General features: G+C 39.5%; 1 protein-coding gene across 1 annotated transcript in view; it reads right to left on the bottom strand.

Annotated features, from left to right (window-relative positions):
- LOC134793407 (cardioacceleratory peptide receptor-like) overlaps positions 1-16250 on the bottom strand; it is a 54608-nt gene extending 38358 nt beyond the window's left edge. Inside the window, exons 1-5 of the mRNA XM_063764982.1 lie at positions 16126-16250; positions 12712-12847; positions 5010-5113; positions 2151-2244; positions 404-499 (exon numbers count right to left, since the gene is read on the bottom strand). Of these exons, the coding sequence (XP_063621052.1) occupies positions 404-499; positions 2151-2244; positions 5010-5113; positions 12712-12847; positions 16126-16224 (529 nt within the window). The 5' untranslated portion in view covers positions 16225-16250. The remainder of the gene's footprint in view (positions 1-403; positions 500-2150; positions 2245-5009; positions 5114-12711; positions 12848-16125) is intronic.
- Between the last annotated feature and the right edge of the window lie 1047 nt (positions 16251-17297).

The following is a 17297-nucleotide window of genomic DNA, read 5'->3' as shown; positions in this document are numbered from 1 at the left end:
TCACGAGCGTAGCGAGTGAATCTAATTTAGAATCTTGAGCGTAGTAAGGGATTCAAAAGCGCACGAGATGTAAATAACTTTGATCTCGTGTAGTACACAAAATTTTTCACCCTAAGCAGTGAGAACATACCTAGAGGGACAGAGATAATAGAACCCAAGTATATCGAACTTGTATTAGACCCCGCATGTTGAAATTACTATAAAGGTCACTTGAATGTCATTTTGTCTCACTCAGTGAGCAAAATCGCATTTTGCTCACTGAGTGAGACACAATCAGTGAGCAAAATGCGATTTTGCTCACTGAGTGAGACAAAATGACTCAGTGAGCAAAATCGCATTTTGCTCACTGTTTTTAAGAAGCAAAGTACCCTTGTTCGAGCTGCTGAGGTGAAAAATATATTACCTTGTATTTTGTCTTCATCGAATAGGATAAGCATTGGAATGCAAAATAGAAAGCTGATCAGCCAGGCTCCTATTATTAGGGCTCGCGCTCTTCTCCCTGTCAAAAACAAAAAGTAAAGAAAATTTATTAATGTAGGTATAAAGTTTGACTATCACGCTCACAGACTAGTTGAGGTGGTCTGTGCTCACGCTAGACCGGGCCGGGCCCGGACCGAGGCGTCGACATGTCCTTTTCTATGACGGCTGATCGGTGATCACGTGGTTTCCATAGAAAACGAAGCGCCGGAAGCTCCGGGCCGGCCCCAGCCCGGTCTAGCGTGAGTCATTCGACCACACCATCAACTTTCATCATAAGTAGGGTACCTAACTAACTAAGCGATAAACTTAAGCGACTAAAAATACGTGAGTTAAACCATAAAATATAATAAAAAAATTGTGTGGTATTTCAATTGTTATATTAAATGAACAATAGGCATAGTTTTTTGTTTTTGCTTTTAATATGTCTTAAACAATGAGCGCCTCCCGCCATTAAACGTCACAGTTTGGCGAGGATTTCTGTAAACTGGTTAGAGTCGGACCAAGAAAAGTCTGCAGCGGATTTGATAGCCCACGCCTTCGAACAACACGGAAGGGAGGCGGCATTCACACTATTTCCCCTCTGCCTGTCTGTATTTAAGTAAAATAAAAGTAAACAAACAATTTGTACATTTTCGGGTAGTTGTAACATTTATTGGTTAACCGACCAATTACAAAACCGCCTGGATCAGTCACTGAACGACCTGACTTTAACCTACATTATTTGATTGTGTAATGTTTTCATCTACCCTCAACTGGCATAAGGAGCCATTTGAGGGTAGATTTTGTTTACTTTTATTTAAATACCTAAATATACAGAGTATAGGTACAAGATCAACTGATCTAGCGCGGGTAATAAAACTAGTTGCGCTCGGATTTTTCACTAGACCGAGTCTAGACGCGCGCGTGAACACAGCAGCAGAAAAAATGCCTAATTGCTCGGTTTTTTGTCGTAAAAAGAGGTCGGAGACATCAAATTTACAAAAAGAAGGTAAAGGTGTATATTACACAGTTCACATGTAATATTTTTTTTACATATCATACGTTAAATTACATTTAAACACAATTATTATATTTTAGTCTCATGTAATTGTTGGATTTATCGATTTTGCTCGCCCAGTATAAATTGCGGATCGGTCGAACGACAAATCCGACTTCTCATCTGTCAGAATACAATGAAATACTTCGACGAAAACGTGTTAGTGTGCGTGTTGTGACACTTGTGACTCTCCGTACACAAAAAGAGATCGAGGTTTGCAAGATTTGTCTTTGACGTATGTCATTTTCGATGTATTTGTGTCGTCATTACAGATTGGATTTTGTATGTAAGTGTCTGAGAGGTGCGGCTGTGTGCACCTTTCCCCCCGCAAAAAATGGCTGAAAGATTTGTACGGTAAGATATCGCTTGGGCCCCTCCCTTCCGATGTGTCGGAAGCAGGTGTTGCTCGAAGGCCCACGCAGTGCAAGTGTCATTTATACGTAATAATTTCATAGAAGTTTGACGTTTAAAATAACACTTGCACTGCGTGGGCTATCAAATCCGCTGCAGACTTTTCCTGGACTGACTTTAATTATAAGTTGTTTTTTATGAATAATAAATTAAAAAAAATATTTCAACTTAAAATCTAGATTGATTATAAATAAGGTATTATTTTTAATAATAAGGTACTTACAGCTCCCCGTGAAATTCATGGGATGCGTAATGGCATCACATCTGTCTATACTCAGTGCTACCAGCACGTAGGTTGAGGAATATGTAACTACACCCTGTGAACAAATCATATATTAATGTACGATATTAACCTAACCGAACCGAAGCGGTGGTGGCCGAGTGGATATGCGCCGCCTGGCCCGTGTCGTGCCGAAGCATACCGTGCGGACAAGCTACTACGCGACCGTCCACTCCCTGTTGCAATACGGTGCTGAAATGTGGGGACGCGCCGCAGAATGGGAGCGCGCGTTCCGATTACAAAAAAGAGCCGTAAGATCTGTGGTCCAGGTAGCACAGGAAACCTCAGTAAGACCATATTTCAAAGAGCTGGGAATATTAACTCTGCCGTCGATAGTAATCTATCAGATAGCAATTTATACATATGTCAATTTAAGCGAATACAAAAAACGCTCAGATTCGGCGCGCTGTTTGCGGCACCCAAATATGCTTCTCCCTGTGAAGCGACGACTGGCGAAGTCCGAGAAGGTCACTCACGTGATGGGTCCGACCGTATACAATAAATTACCTGCAGAGGTCACCTCCGCCCCATCCTTGCAATGTTTTAAAACCAAACTAAAAGCATGGCTTCTCGGGCACACATTTTATAGTTATAATGAATTTTTAAATGTAAAGATATAATATACTACCTATACATAGTATATTATAATATGTTGAATAAATCACGTACTAGGTACGTGGATAAATATAATATGATACTGTACCTAGTAATATGTAAATTGACATGTAATATTAATGATATTATAAATAAATATGAATATGAATGAATATGAATATGACATCCGACTTTCAATCCGGAGGTCGCGGGTTCAAATCCTGGCTCGTACCAATGAGTTTTTCGGAACTTATGTACGAAATATCATTTGATATTTACCATTTGCTTTTCGGTGAAGGAAAACATCGTGAGGAAACCTGCATACATCCGCGAAGAAATTCAAAGGTGTATGTGAAGTCCCCAATCCGCATTGGGCCAGCGTGGGGACTATAGCCCAAGCCCTCTTGCGAGTGAGAGGAGGCCTGTGCCCAGCAGTGGGACGTATATAGGCTGAATGATGATGATGATGATGATTAACCTAACATTAAGTATCATAAATTACAGATTAGGGCAGAGACTAGTGATTCCCCGCGTGCCTCATTAGGGGCATGGCACACTGCGTCCGATTCGCACGTCGCTCCGAAGTTTCGCATTTGGCCGGTTTTTAGGGTTCCGTACCCAAAGGGTAAAACGGGACCCTATTACTAAGACTTCGCTGTCCGTCCGTCCGTCCGTCCGTCCGTCTGTCACCAGGCTGTATCTCACGAACCGTGATAGCTAGACAGTTGAAATTTTCACAGATGATGTATTTCTGTTGCCGCTATAACAACAAATACTAAAAACAGAATAAAATTTTTTTTTTTTTTTATATGGTACGGAACCCTTCGTGCGCGAGTCCGACTCGCACTTGCCCGATTTTTTAACTACATATTAGGCCTAACTATATATTATCTATTTGCACTTCCTTAAGCCAGCTTAAGGGAGGAATTGGTGCTTGTACATCGGTTACACCTTGGTAGTAAAAGATACACATATGACATTGTGAATAATAAAATTATAACAAATACAACACTTTAGTGCAAATCATATCAGATAAACTATTGTACTTTCGAGGCTTCAAATAACTTGTATTGTCAGTTAGGTGCCATGTATTCTGTATGTCATGTATTGATGTATACAGTGTGGAAAGATAAGTCGGGCCCTGGAGGAAAACTACCTTAAATCCTTAAGCTGGCTCATTTTACTTAAAGGAGACATTCCTTTGTTTTTAAAAAGAAACAAAACTGCATTCAAAGATTTTCTAAAACTAGCTTGCCTCGCCCGGGACTCGAACCGACTAAAAATTCAAAAAAATAAACACTTGCAAATTTTATTACACTAGTCGATACATTTAATGTTAATGATAACATTTCTCCAAGGAACATAAGGTCTTACACTCGTCTGTCGTACAAAATATCCATAAAATCTAATATTTAGTACTCAAGATTTTTTTAGACAAGCAAAATTGAAGAAAAAAAGTAAGTAAAATGAGCCAGCTTAAGGATTTAAGGTAGTTTCCCTCCAGAGCCCGACTTATCTTTCCACACTGTATATTACCTATATTACTAGTTCATAGTTTTGTCTATTATAAAACCTAAAAACCCGAAGTGCCTATGGTAATAAACAAAGTATAATTATACAAGTAACGTTGCCGACTGTAGGTTGTAGGTACACCATCAGATATATCGCAGCGGCCAAGGCGCTCACAAATATCTGAACACGCCTCTATTGTCAAGGCGATAAAGTGCGCGTTCAGATATTGTGAACACCATGGCCGCTCCGATATATCTGATGGCGACTGTAATTACTTTTCAAATGTTTGGAACAACTCGAGCTTTGTATTGTATGTTTAGTAGGGTTTTCGCGAAATTCAATATTTTTGTGTTTATATTAGTTTAGTATTTCAATTTCGTTGAAATCCTTCTGTTCCTTATATATTTTCTATTTTCATTAGTAATTGTTATCACAAGAATTATTTCGTTATAAAATGTCAGTTGTTTGATTTCACGAACTGGTATGAAACTTGAGACCAACTTGGGTCTGCTTTCGGGGAAAATTCTGCGTGTGATTATGTTACATTTTACGCAAATTTGACTTAGAGTCTGTGCGGAAAGAGAAGAGTCATGAAATGTAAAGGAGCCCACACATTTCACGACTCTTCTCTTTCCGCACAGACTCTATATGTATTTAACTTTCGAGCAGGTGTGATAAAAAAGAATGTAATCTCACCTGTAAATATTTGACCAGTTTGCAGGCCAGTGAGCCCGCTAGCCACGAGATGGTCATCCTCTGGACCAGGTCCGGCAACACGCTAATAAGGCCAACCCACAAATCTGCAAATAAATAGAAATGTTGGTCAGTGTGGCCAAATCTCATGCGAACGGCTTAGGAGTGGAATTCACTTCCTTCAAATCTATTCCCAGTCCACTATTACATGGATCTTTTTAAATCGAGAGTGAATAGACATCTTTTAGGTAAGCATGTTCCACCCTAGACTCGTCACTTACCATCAGGTGAGATTGTGGTCAAACGATTACCTTTTTCAAATAAAAAAAATCTAGCTGCGTGAAATTCCTCACACGAGCGTATTTTTCAAACAGCAGAGAACTATAGTCAATTTCTTGAAAAGCAGCGATTGCTTTTATTTAGGTATAGCAGTTAAAAGTATTTGGCGGTAAAAAAAAAACCGGGCAAGTGCGAGTCGGACTCGCGGGTTCCGTACCATAATGCAAAAAAAAAAAAAAAAGCAAAAAAAAAAAAACGGTCACCCATCCAAATACTGACCACTCCCGACGTTGCTTAACTTTGGTCAAAAATCACGTTTGTTGTATGGGAGCCCCATTTAAATCTTTATTTTATTCTGTTTTTAGTATTTGTTGTTATAGCGGCAACAGAAATACATCATCTGTGAAAATTTCAACTGTCTAGCTATCACGGTTCGTGAGATACAGCCTGGTGACAGACGGACGGACGGACGGACAGCGAAGTCTTAGTAATAGGGTCCCGTTTTACCCTTTGGGTACGGAACCCTAAAAATACGTTCGTGTACGGAATTTCCCGCAGAGAAATTTGGTCGCAATGACCTTAACTAGTACGTTTCATGCGTCTATATTATTATGTTTAGAGACAAACGCCACATTGCAGGCTAGCATGCACTGGGCCCAAGACAGAGCGGCTTGGAGAGCGCTGGTGAAAAGTGTCCACATTCGTCATGTCAGCCATGAGGATACGACAAAGAAGAAGAGATATTATTATGTTATCTTTGACGTCAAAATTTGGTAAAACCTCGAGATTTTTGTTCTTAGAAACAAACTGACCCACAAACATAGCAGTTAACCAAAAACTTGTAAAAGCCACAGTTTAATTGTTAGAATCCCTGCTGAAGAGGTTTTCCTGTTCAAAGTTATTCTCGATTGAGTTAGTTAAGGTACCATTCGAATTCAGACTACACGAGCATTACTACTACAGCAATGCGGCGCGACATTACTGCCGCAAATGTCAAAAAGGCAGCAACCTCGTTATTGACATTTGCTGCAATGCAATCTGTACTATAATGTAGCGCTACAATACTGCTGCAGTAATGCTTCCGACTGCATTACTGCAGGAAACGTCAAACAGTAATTTTATCGTGACATTTATAATATATTCGACGTTTCCCGCAGTAATGCAGTCAGTAGCAATACTGCTGCGGTATTGCGGCGTGACCTAGGGTTTGCAATCCGGATCCGAAATGTATGAAATTATCCGGACCTGGATCCGGATCCGCGGATATTCCCATACATTTCGGATCCGTCGTGCAAACCCTAGACGTGACATTACTACCGACCGCAACTGTATTGCTGCCGCAAAAGTCAATAGAGTTAGACCAAGATAACTCTGCACCGATTTTGCCCGTGCAAGTGTTATTTATAATGTATACTTATCATAATTTCATATTAGTTTGACGTTTAAAATAACACTTGCATAGTCTACGCTATAAAAATCGCTGCAGAATAATCTTGGTCTAACTCAATCGAGGTTGCTACCCGGATTTTCAACATTAACATAATTACAAACTACACAACGGGACTTAATCGCGTATTTAAGTTTTAAGATTTACCTCCGACGTTTCGAGGACGGCGTTGTCCCCGTGGTCTCGGAGAAGACTGGCTCAAGTTGACATCAACATCTTCTAGCCGCGCGAGTTTTTCGAACTACCCGCACTTGGTCTTGTTTATCAGTTTGAACGTTTTGCGCACTAGGGATGTTACTCTGTCGACACACAACACTAACGATATTCGATTTATCGACTATCGATATTCGTTAAGTCCCGTTGTGTAGTTTGATAATGTTTAATAATCGTGATAGTTTAAATCAGTGATTAACATAATTGGCAACAGTATCACATCGTATTACCACCGTATAATATACGTGTAATCGGTATCGTGTCCTCATTCATTTTACTATAGAAATTGACAATAACACGGACGCGTTCGGGCCGCTGCAGTAGTGTTGGAGCAGTAGTGCAGCTGCGGTCGGAAATGGAATGTTACCTTAATACCGCAGCAGTAACCAGTAACGCTAGCAGTCATAATCCGAACGCTACCTTAAGAGTTTTTCTGTCCAAAGTTTTATTCTCGCGAGTGAGGTTTCGGTGAGCGTGAGGGGATTAACAATTTGGATGCAAATAGTCCGGTGGCCGGCTGCATGAAACAAACCTCATCAAAAAATAGAATATACCTACCCTGTAGAGGTACCTGACATTTAGTAGCTTCCAACGCACTTGGTCGGCCTAGGCTTAACCTGGCAGATTTTGTACAAATGGCAAAAACGTTGGACAAAAATTCATCAAAAAAAACCTCATCGAAAAATAGAATGAAACTTGTATGGTAGGATACCTGACCTTGAGGACAGTAAAAAAAAATTGGTCGGCCTCACCTTAGCCTGGCAGTTTTTGCAGTCCGACCAGATTTATTGGGTCACGTGAGAGCTACAATTTACCTCATCGAAAAATAGAATGAAACAAACGGATTATAATAGCTAAAATAAGCCTGTTGACGTATGTCTTGGTCGGCCTCACCTTAGCCTGGCAGTTTTTGCAGTCCGACCAAATTTATAAAAAAATCATCAATTTTTTTTTATCGAAAAATCGTATGAAACTGGTATGGTACGATGGCTGCCTTTGAGGACAGTAAAAAAAAAGTGGTCGGCCAAATCCTGTGTTGGCAGGTTCCTGTGTCCGACCAATTTTGTGGTACCACGTGAGAGCTACAATTTTACCTCATCGAAAAATAGAATGAAACAAACGGATTATAATAGCTAAAATAAGCCTGTTGACGTATGTCTTGGTCGGCCTCACCTTAACCTGGCAGTTTTTGCAGTCCGACAAAATTTATAAAAAAATCATCAAAAATTTTTTATAGAAAAATCGTATGAAACTTGTATGGTACGATAGCTGCCTTTGAGGACAGTAAAAAAAAAGTGGTCGGCCAAATCCTGTGTTGGCAGGTTCCTGTGTCCGTCCAATTTTGTGGTACCACGTGAGAGCTACAATTTACCTCATCGAAAAATAGAATGAAACAAACGGATTATAATAGCTAAAATAAGCCTGTTGACGTATGTCTTGGTCGGCCTCACCTTAACCTGGCAGTTTTTGCAGTCCGACCAAATTTATAAAAAAATCATCAAAAATTTTTTTATCGCAAAATCGTATGAAAATTGTATGGTACAATAGCTGCTTTTGAGGACAGTAAAAAAAAAGTGGTCGGCCAAATCCTGTGTTGGCAGGTTCCTGTGTCCGACCAATTTTGTGGTACCACAAGAGAGCTACAATTTACCTCATCGAAAAATAGAATGTAACAAACGGATAATACCTAAAATAAATCTGTTGACGTATGGCTTGGTCGGCCTCACCGTAGCCTGGCAGTTTTTGCAGTCCGACCAAATTTGTGGTACCACGTGACAGCTACAATTTACCTCATCGAAAATAGGATGAAAAAAAACGGATTATAATAGCTAAAATAAACCTGTTGACGTATGGCTTGTTACGGACGGCTTTCATAAATTCAATGTGGCAGTGTGCGGCAGAATCCACTTGCATCAAATTTGATGCAACACATTGTGGCTGGACATTAAGAGATGAAATGTATAAGATCAAATGGTTTGAAGGACACATAACGCCTTTGCGAGTCGAAGAAATAACAATAGATAAGTCGCAGTCTGGGGAAAGTTCGTCAGACTTCGACTCCGAAGATGATTATGATTAACAGTAATTATTAACAATAAAAGGGTTATTCCCACTAGTTACCACCAAGTTCTTATCAGTGGTAACTACTGGGAATTATTTTCCCACCTTCTACCACTGGTAACTACTGGGAATAAAAATTCCCAGTAGTTACCACTGGTAAAGGGTGGGAATTTCTTTTCTACAAACCGAGCTTCGAAGGAGGAATGCTACAGTTGATGGAAAAAAGGCTGATTTGATGCAAAGATAATCACTTAATATATGTGAGGTTATCTTGTGTATTTTACCGTTTATTAAAATTTTGGAAGGCTCACGTGCAGTTTTTCCTCTTATATTACAAGTGTTCGATTGAAAACTAAGCTTTGGTGTATACCTGGATCACCTGCATGTACAAGAAGGCGTTTCATATACGCCCGCCCATCAGATATGTACACAAAGTCATGATGCGTATGGAATACAGCATGTGTGGCCAAGCCAGTATGCCCTAAATTATGTACTACTTCGTTAAAACTTAGCTTACCTGTGTATTTACTCTTTCCAAAATATTTATCTTCCTTAAAATGCAGCCTACACAAACGGTCTTTATCATTTGCCTTAGTTTTTGGTACTCAAAGCTTTTTCTCACTGATTTATGCATATCGGGTCCTTGGGAAAAAGGGAGATCCTATAGGTATATTTCCACAATTTGTCGCACACTATTGCAGTATTGTGGAGAAAAAAAAAACATACAACCGAATTGATAACCTCCTCCTTTGGGATTTGGAAGTCGGTTAAAAAAGGAGAATGTTTACAATTTATTGGAAACAATGTATGTGATTTGACAGTGACAGCAACTCCACTATGGAGGCGCCACCTGGCGTGATAAAATGTCAGTTATGCCTCCTCATTCTATCTGTAGTGGAAAAGTAGGATATACGATTCAAAACTTGTCAAAAATCGATGAAAACCTTTTTATTTTTGACATCTGTGAGACATCATCTCAACGTAAGTGTTACTCTGAAACCACGTCAGTAGTTAGAAAACGTTATTTAGATATTAGATAGATTTATGAATAAAATTTGAACTGAATGTTTTCTTTTTTTTTAAAGCCCTCTAAGACCTCCATGGACTCATTTACTTATGACTTTTTTCAGTTAGCATTATTAAGTTAAGTTCAAGCTGCGAAGAAACCATATTTTCAATATAGAAATTATTATTCTTTATAAATGTGGTCGGACTGCAAAAACTGCCTGGCTAAGGTGAGGCCGACCAAGACATACGTCAACAGGCTTAATTTAGCTATTATAATCCGTTTGTTTCATTCTATTTTTCGATGAGGTAAATTGTAGCTCTCACGTGGTACCACAAAATTGGACGGACACAGGAACCTGCCAACACAGGATTTGGCCGACCACTTTTTTTTTACTGTCCTCAAAGGCAGCTATTGTACCATACAATTTTCATACGATTTTGCGATAAAAAAATTTGATGATTTTTGTATAAATTTGGTCGGACTGCAAAAACTGCCAGGTTAAGGTGAGGCCGACCAAGACATACGTCAACAGGCTTATTTTAGCTATTATAATCCGTTTGTTTCATTCTATTTTTCGATGAGGTAAATTGTAGCTCTCACGTGGTACCACAAAATTGGACGGACACAGGAACCTGCCAACACAGGATTTGGCCGACCACTTTTTTTTTACTGTCCTCAAAGGCAGCTATTGTACCATACAATTTTCATACGATTTTGCGATAAAAAATTTTTGATGATTTTTGTATAAATTTGGTCGGACTGCAAAAACTGCCAGGTTAAGGTGAGGCCGACCAAGACATACGTCAACAGGCTTATTTTAGCTATTATAATCCGTTTGTTTCATTCTATTTTTCGATGAGGTAAAATTGTAGCTCTCACGTGGTACCACAAAATTGGTCGGACACAGGAACCTGCCAACACAGGATTCCCAGTAGGTACCACCAAACCGAGTTAGTGGTAACTACTAGGATTTTTTTTTCCCAGTAGTTACCAGTGGTAAAAGGTGGGAAAATAATTCCCAGTAGTTACCACTGATAAGAACTTGGTGGTAACTAGTGGGAATAACCCTTTTATTGTTAATAATTACTGTTAATCATAATCATCTTCGGAGTCGAAGTCTGACGAACTTTCCCCAGACTGCGACTTATCTATTGTTATTTCTTCGACTCGCAAAGGCGTTATGTGTCCTTCAAACCATTTGATCTTATACATTACATCTCTTAATGTCCAGCCACAATGTGTTGCATCAAATTTGATGCAAGTGGATTCTGCCGCACACTGCCACATTGAATTTATGAAAGCCGTCCGTAACAAGCTATACGTCAACAGGTTTATTTTAGCTATTATAATCCGTTTTTTTTTCATCCTATTTTCGATGAGGTAAATTGTAGCTGTCACGTGGTACCACAAATTTGGTCGGACTGCAAAAACTGCCAGGCTACGGTGAGGCCGACCAAGCCATACGTCAACAGGTTTATTTTAGGTATTATAATCCGTTTGTTACATTCTATTTTTCGATGAGGTAAATTGTAGCTCTCACGTGGTACCACAAAATTGGTCGGACACAGGAACCTGCCAACACAGGATTTGGCCGACCACTTTTTTTTTACTGTCCTCAAAGGCAGCTATCGTACCATACAAGTTTCATACGATTTTTCGATAAAAAAAATTTTGATGATTTTTTTATAAATTTGGTCGGACTGCAAAAACTGCCAGGTTAAGGTGAGGCCGACCAAGACATATGTCAACAGACTTATTTTAGCTATTATAATCCGTTTGTTTCATTCTATTTTTCGATGAGGTAAATTGTAGCTCTCACGTGACCCAATAAATCTGGTCGGACTGCAAAAACTGCCAGGCTAAGGTGAGGCCGACCACTTTTTTTTTACTGTCCTCAAGGTCAGGTATACTACCATACAAGTTTCATTCTATTTTTCGATGAGGTTTTTTTTGATGAATTTTTGTCCAACGTTTTTGCCATTTGTACAAAATCTGCCAGGTTAAGCCTAGGCCGACCAAGTGCGTTGGAAGCTACTAAATGTCAGGTACCTCTACAGGGTAGGTATATTCTATTTTTTGATGAGGTTTGTTTCATGCAGCCGGCCACCGGACTAAAAGTGTTTTGTCAGCTCGCTTTTGTGCGAAATGAGGCGAAAGTTGGGCGGTTTTATAATTTTATTTTCACGTTAAGAAAAGCCTAAACGCCGCTTCCATACAATTGAAGTTCCGCTTTCATTTGAAAACGACATGCTTAAATGAAATAAAACCGACATGGACATTTACGTAGGTAACATGGACTATGCATGTCTTTAGATATTTTGGAAAGCAGACTATCACTTAAGCGCTCGTATGCCGGCCGGATCGCGGATCCGCGTACGAGGAAACTATTTGAAAAAAAAGCAACGGGTTGCACTCCGGGAGTGCCGGCAGAAGTGAAAACTCAATGGTATTGTAATAGTTTTTCGATCAGGTCACATGTCCGTCTTACGTCTTACGAATGTTACGGTCACGTGACCTGTCGCGAGTTTAACATTTTTTCCCCATCACAAAAAGTCCACAGCGCCGCTAAAGAAGTTTTCACTTCAAAAAAAATTGCGGCACACTAGGGGTTGAATGCAACATGTATGACTCAAATAACATACTCATTTCATTTCCCACAGACTGTCAGGCATAACAAAATCAACTCATGTACCTACCAGCTATAGCCAGCTGCATGATGAAGAAGTTCATCCTGCTCTTCCTAGACTTTGTGAGCAGGAGCGCGAGAACAACCGTGGCGTTGCCGGCCACTATGGCCACCAGGAGGATCCAGAGTACGGCTACTTGAGCAGTCTGAAACAAAAAAAGTATATGTAAGGCTAATTGTGTCATAGCACAGAATAAATAATAGTACTAGGTACAGAAGACTCGCTCCCTAACAAAACGCGTCTGTTACGATCAGGACTGGTTTGGCCGCTAGGTGGCGAGTGGCTTATGGCTAGCCATTAAAATTGGTGTGGAACGGATGTACTTTTAGCTACCTGTAGCAAAGCGACGAAATCGCGGAGTGAGCCACGCCTGGTCATAGGGACTATTCCGACCACTAGTGTTTCTCTCAAACAACGAACATTGATAATTTCGTCGACAAAGCAGTGATTGCTTTTAGTTTCAGCAATCAAAAGTAATTTTTTCCTACTATTTAAAATATATACGCTCGTGGGCGGAATAAGTCCTATGGCGGAATTAGCCACATTGACCTTACTAAAAGAAGACTTTGAAAATCTTAACTATTTAGGTACTGAGAGAACATTAGGTACTGAGAATACTGACTAAGTCATGTAACTTCATTTTTTTGCTGATGGTGTCAAGCACAACTCATTTAATCTGAGATGCATGATATAATATGCATGAATGGCACGACCATACCGTTACCAAAATATCACCATTGTTTGTTAAGTTACCGGAGTTACGCATGACTGGCCGATGAATCATGTACCGTAAAATGGGGTGAGTAGGGTTCGCGGGGAGAGTTGGGTTATGAATGGGGAGAGAAGGGATGAAAGGGGGGTGAGATGGGATTTTAAGGCTACTGCTACAAAAATAATGTATTCCAATTTAAAATGGAGCTATAGTAATACTCATAATAAAAAAAAACGATCCAACAATCTTCCAAAATCACCTTTGTATGAAAACCCAACTCACCCCAAATACGAGGGACAACGGGGTGAGGTGGGTTTCCTGTTTATCGTCAAAGTTATGCAATGGAACTACCCAAAATAAAATAAAAACTAAAATACAAACGTTCGGAACACTTATTATATACGCCATTCAGTTTGCATATGTAAAAATAAAATATTATCGAGGTTTGAATGTCAGTTTTGCGCCTACTCACCCCATTTTACGGTACTTATTAAGTTACGGCTGCGACCGTATGCAAGTCAGTCGAATAAGTGCACCTACGCGAGACGCACGTCTTTCATTTCCTTGCCCCTCCCCCGCACCCCGACTAACAGTGGAGACGAGGATGGGATGCGGGGGCGGGGCAAGGAAATGAAAGACAATGATGGAAGGAAGATGGGGGGAGGAAGGGAATGATAAAAATTAATTACGATGATTCGTCGACGATAATAGCATTTCAATCATTAAAACTTTAACTGTAATATCTCAAAACTCATGTTGTAAAGTTACATTACTTGCGCATGACACGGCAGAACAGAATCCCCCAAATAGATGGCCACAAACTTTGCCGGCCTAGCCAAGGTTACAATCGCTATCGCTTCGACAACGAAACGCTTTGTGTCTCTCTATCACTCTTCCATGACCGTGACAGTTGCGTTTCAAACGCTACGGAGCGTAACCGATTGGCATGTTGGCTACGCGGCCTGGGCCGACACTTAATATCACCTTAGCAACACCGATAGAATGCTCTTCATAGGTAAATGAAGGCCCAAACTAATAAAGGATAACGATACCCGTGTGGCCAATTCCAAGTTAAACTCCAAAATAAAAAGGGTCAAAGTTCTTTGGTTGAGGAAGGTACTTGCGATCTTTTGATTTGACAGGAAAGTTACAAAATGGATGAATAAACTAGAAAAGCCTAAAGATAAATGTCGCTTTCATGAAAGTTCAATGGGATTTTTAGTTTGGTTTGAAGAACGTGACTAAAATAAACCAATCTATTACGATATTTTAAGATTTTTAAGTAAACTGGGCGTTTTAGGAATATTGCAATTTTTAGACTTAAAATCGAAGTTCTTCTCTTTTGACGTATTATAATAATATGCCTAAAGTGAAGAATAAAGACTTTCACTTTCACTTAAGAACACGTCCTTTAATAAATTACATTTCTTCGAAAGTGTAGGTAAACTGTGACATGACATAATTATTTCGATATTTTCATCCCTTAATTCATCGTTAGGCTTCATATTAGGTGTCATTACCCTGTACTCTAAAAGGATTGTCTGGATGTCATTTATAATTCTCCTGACTTAGACACTCGCGCGTGATGTGTACCTACTTAATCGTGCTTAAATGAGGCTTTCGCATGTTTCCAGTGGCGTATGAGGAATATAAATAAGCAAGTGTAACTGATGAGTTTTGGTGTGTGGTACAAACGACTTTTTAAAGGAAAAATTGAAAAAAGAAATCATATACTCGAACCTACGGCGTTTCGGAACACCGGACCGATTGCTCTTAATCAACAGAGCTACCGACGCTTACCAGAAGCGTGATAAACTTTCTATATTCCTTTATTTTTGTTTACATGCCTTAGGCACAGTGACATCTACCGTAAGGACCGATACAGACGGTCTGCAATCCGACTGCAACTTGTATGGGAACTGCACGCCGACGTTGCGGCTGGCTTGCAGTCGGCGTGCAATTCCCATACAAATTGCAGTCGGGTTGCAGTCCGTCTGTACCGGCCCTAAGAAAAAAAATATTTTGAGAGGTACAGCAAAATGGTTTTGACCAATGCAGATTTAAATTTTAAAGTGGAAAAAATACTGTCTTGGGTGAGACTTGAACTCACGGCCTCTGGATCGATACTCCAACGCTCTGCCATCTGAGCCACCAAGACCTCATCCATAGCCAGCAAATCTTTCCACCATATGAGTCAAGCAGACCCTAGCGACATCTACTGCTACACTACTACACTTTATAAACGGCAACTGGAGTTCCAAGTCATAGTCAAGTTATATAGTAATAGCAAAAAGAATAGATAGTATAGAGGGGTCCTGTCATTGTAAATTTTGTAGTCACTGTAAATTTACTGCCATCTATCGACACACGACTAAAACTCAAAATGAAAACGTATAAAGTTATCAAAAAATGTATATATATGGATAAATGATTTTATTATTTTTATATCATTTTGATCCATGTTCATTCACTAATATCTATGTGTTAAAATTGTTAAATATGAAACGGTGTCGTCACGCCATCTAGCCGAGGATAGGCTAAAGGTGTGTGCGCCATCTATTCGAGAATGACTTTTGCTTCAATTCCGAGGCACGTTTTTTCCTTAGACTTTATTCGTCTTATACGAAGTTAGATATGTCTTTGGTAATAGCATCGTTCGCAGACGTTTGTGCTTGTTAAAAATTTAAATGCAGATTTTTTTGTGAACGTACCTGGTAGAAGTAAAATTTGTTGATAAACGTGGCATTAGCCGTGCCGTTGTAGAACGAGCCATTGAAGGCGACGCATTCCGGACAATCCAACTCCTCCATGACGATGTCACATCTTGTCAATGTACCTGCAAATTAAAGAAAGACATAAATTAATAATTTAAATAAATATATATGTATTGAACTAACAATAAACATAGCGGGTAAGGATTGTTCTAAATCAAAGAACTAAACAAATGTCTATTTTAAAACTTAAGCTTAGAATAAATTTAAAAGTGGAAAAATTACTGTCTTGGGTAAGACTTGAACTAACGGCCTCTGGACCCCTTGACCCATAATATGGTGGAAAGATTTGCTGGCTATGGATGAGGTCTTGGGGGCTCAGATGGCGCTGGAGTATCGATCCAGAGGCCGTGTGTTCAAGTCTCACCCAGGACAGTAATTTTTCCACTTTTAAATTTATTCTAAGCTTAAGTTTTAAAATAGACATTTGTTTAGTTCTATGATTTCCGGTTCTTTACTTTAGGGTTCCGTACCCAAAAGGTAAAACGGGACCCTATTACTAAGACTTTGCTGTCCGTCCGTCCGTCCGTCTGTCTGTCACCAGGCTGTATCTCACGAACCGTGATAGCTAGACAGTTGAAATTTTCACAGATGATGTATTTCTGTTGCCGCTATAACAACAAATACTAAAAACAGAATAAAATAAAGATTTAAATGGGGCTCCCATACAACAAACGTGATTTTTGACCAAAGTTAAGCAACGTCGGGCGTGGACAGTACTTGGATGGGTGACCGTTTTTTTTTGCATTTTTTTCCGTTTTTTTTTTTCATTATGGTACGGAACCCTTCGTGCGCGAGTCCGACTCGCACTTGCCCGGTTTTTGAATTTATTCTAAGCTTAATAGTATCGTTCGCAGACGTTTCTGCTTGTCAAAAATTAAAATTATATTAAAACAAAACCCTCTTAGAAAAATGTCTCGCTTGTACTCCTACACCCGATTTACACTAACCTCCCCTTTTATTTCGCTTCGAAGCACTTGAAAGGGAAGTAATTTGCTTAAGATGATTAATAATCGTCAATAATTGTCTAATCTTATTTCCTAAAAAGAATTAGAAGTGTCTAGTAATAACAATTAATTACTTCTAGTAAAAGGACACTCTAGGCTAAGTAA

The sequence above is a fragment of the Cydia splendana genome, chromosome 9 (assembly GCF_910591565.1).
Source record: "Cydia splendana chromosome 9, ilCydSple1.2, whole genome shotgun sequence".
NCBI classification, from domain to species: domain Eukaryota; kingdom Metazoa; phylum Arthropoda; class Insecta; order Lepidoptera; family Tortricidae; genus Cydia; species Cydia splendana.
This window is presented reverse-complemented; position numbering and strand designations above follow the sequence as displayed.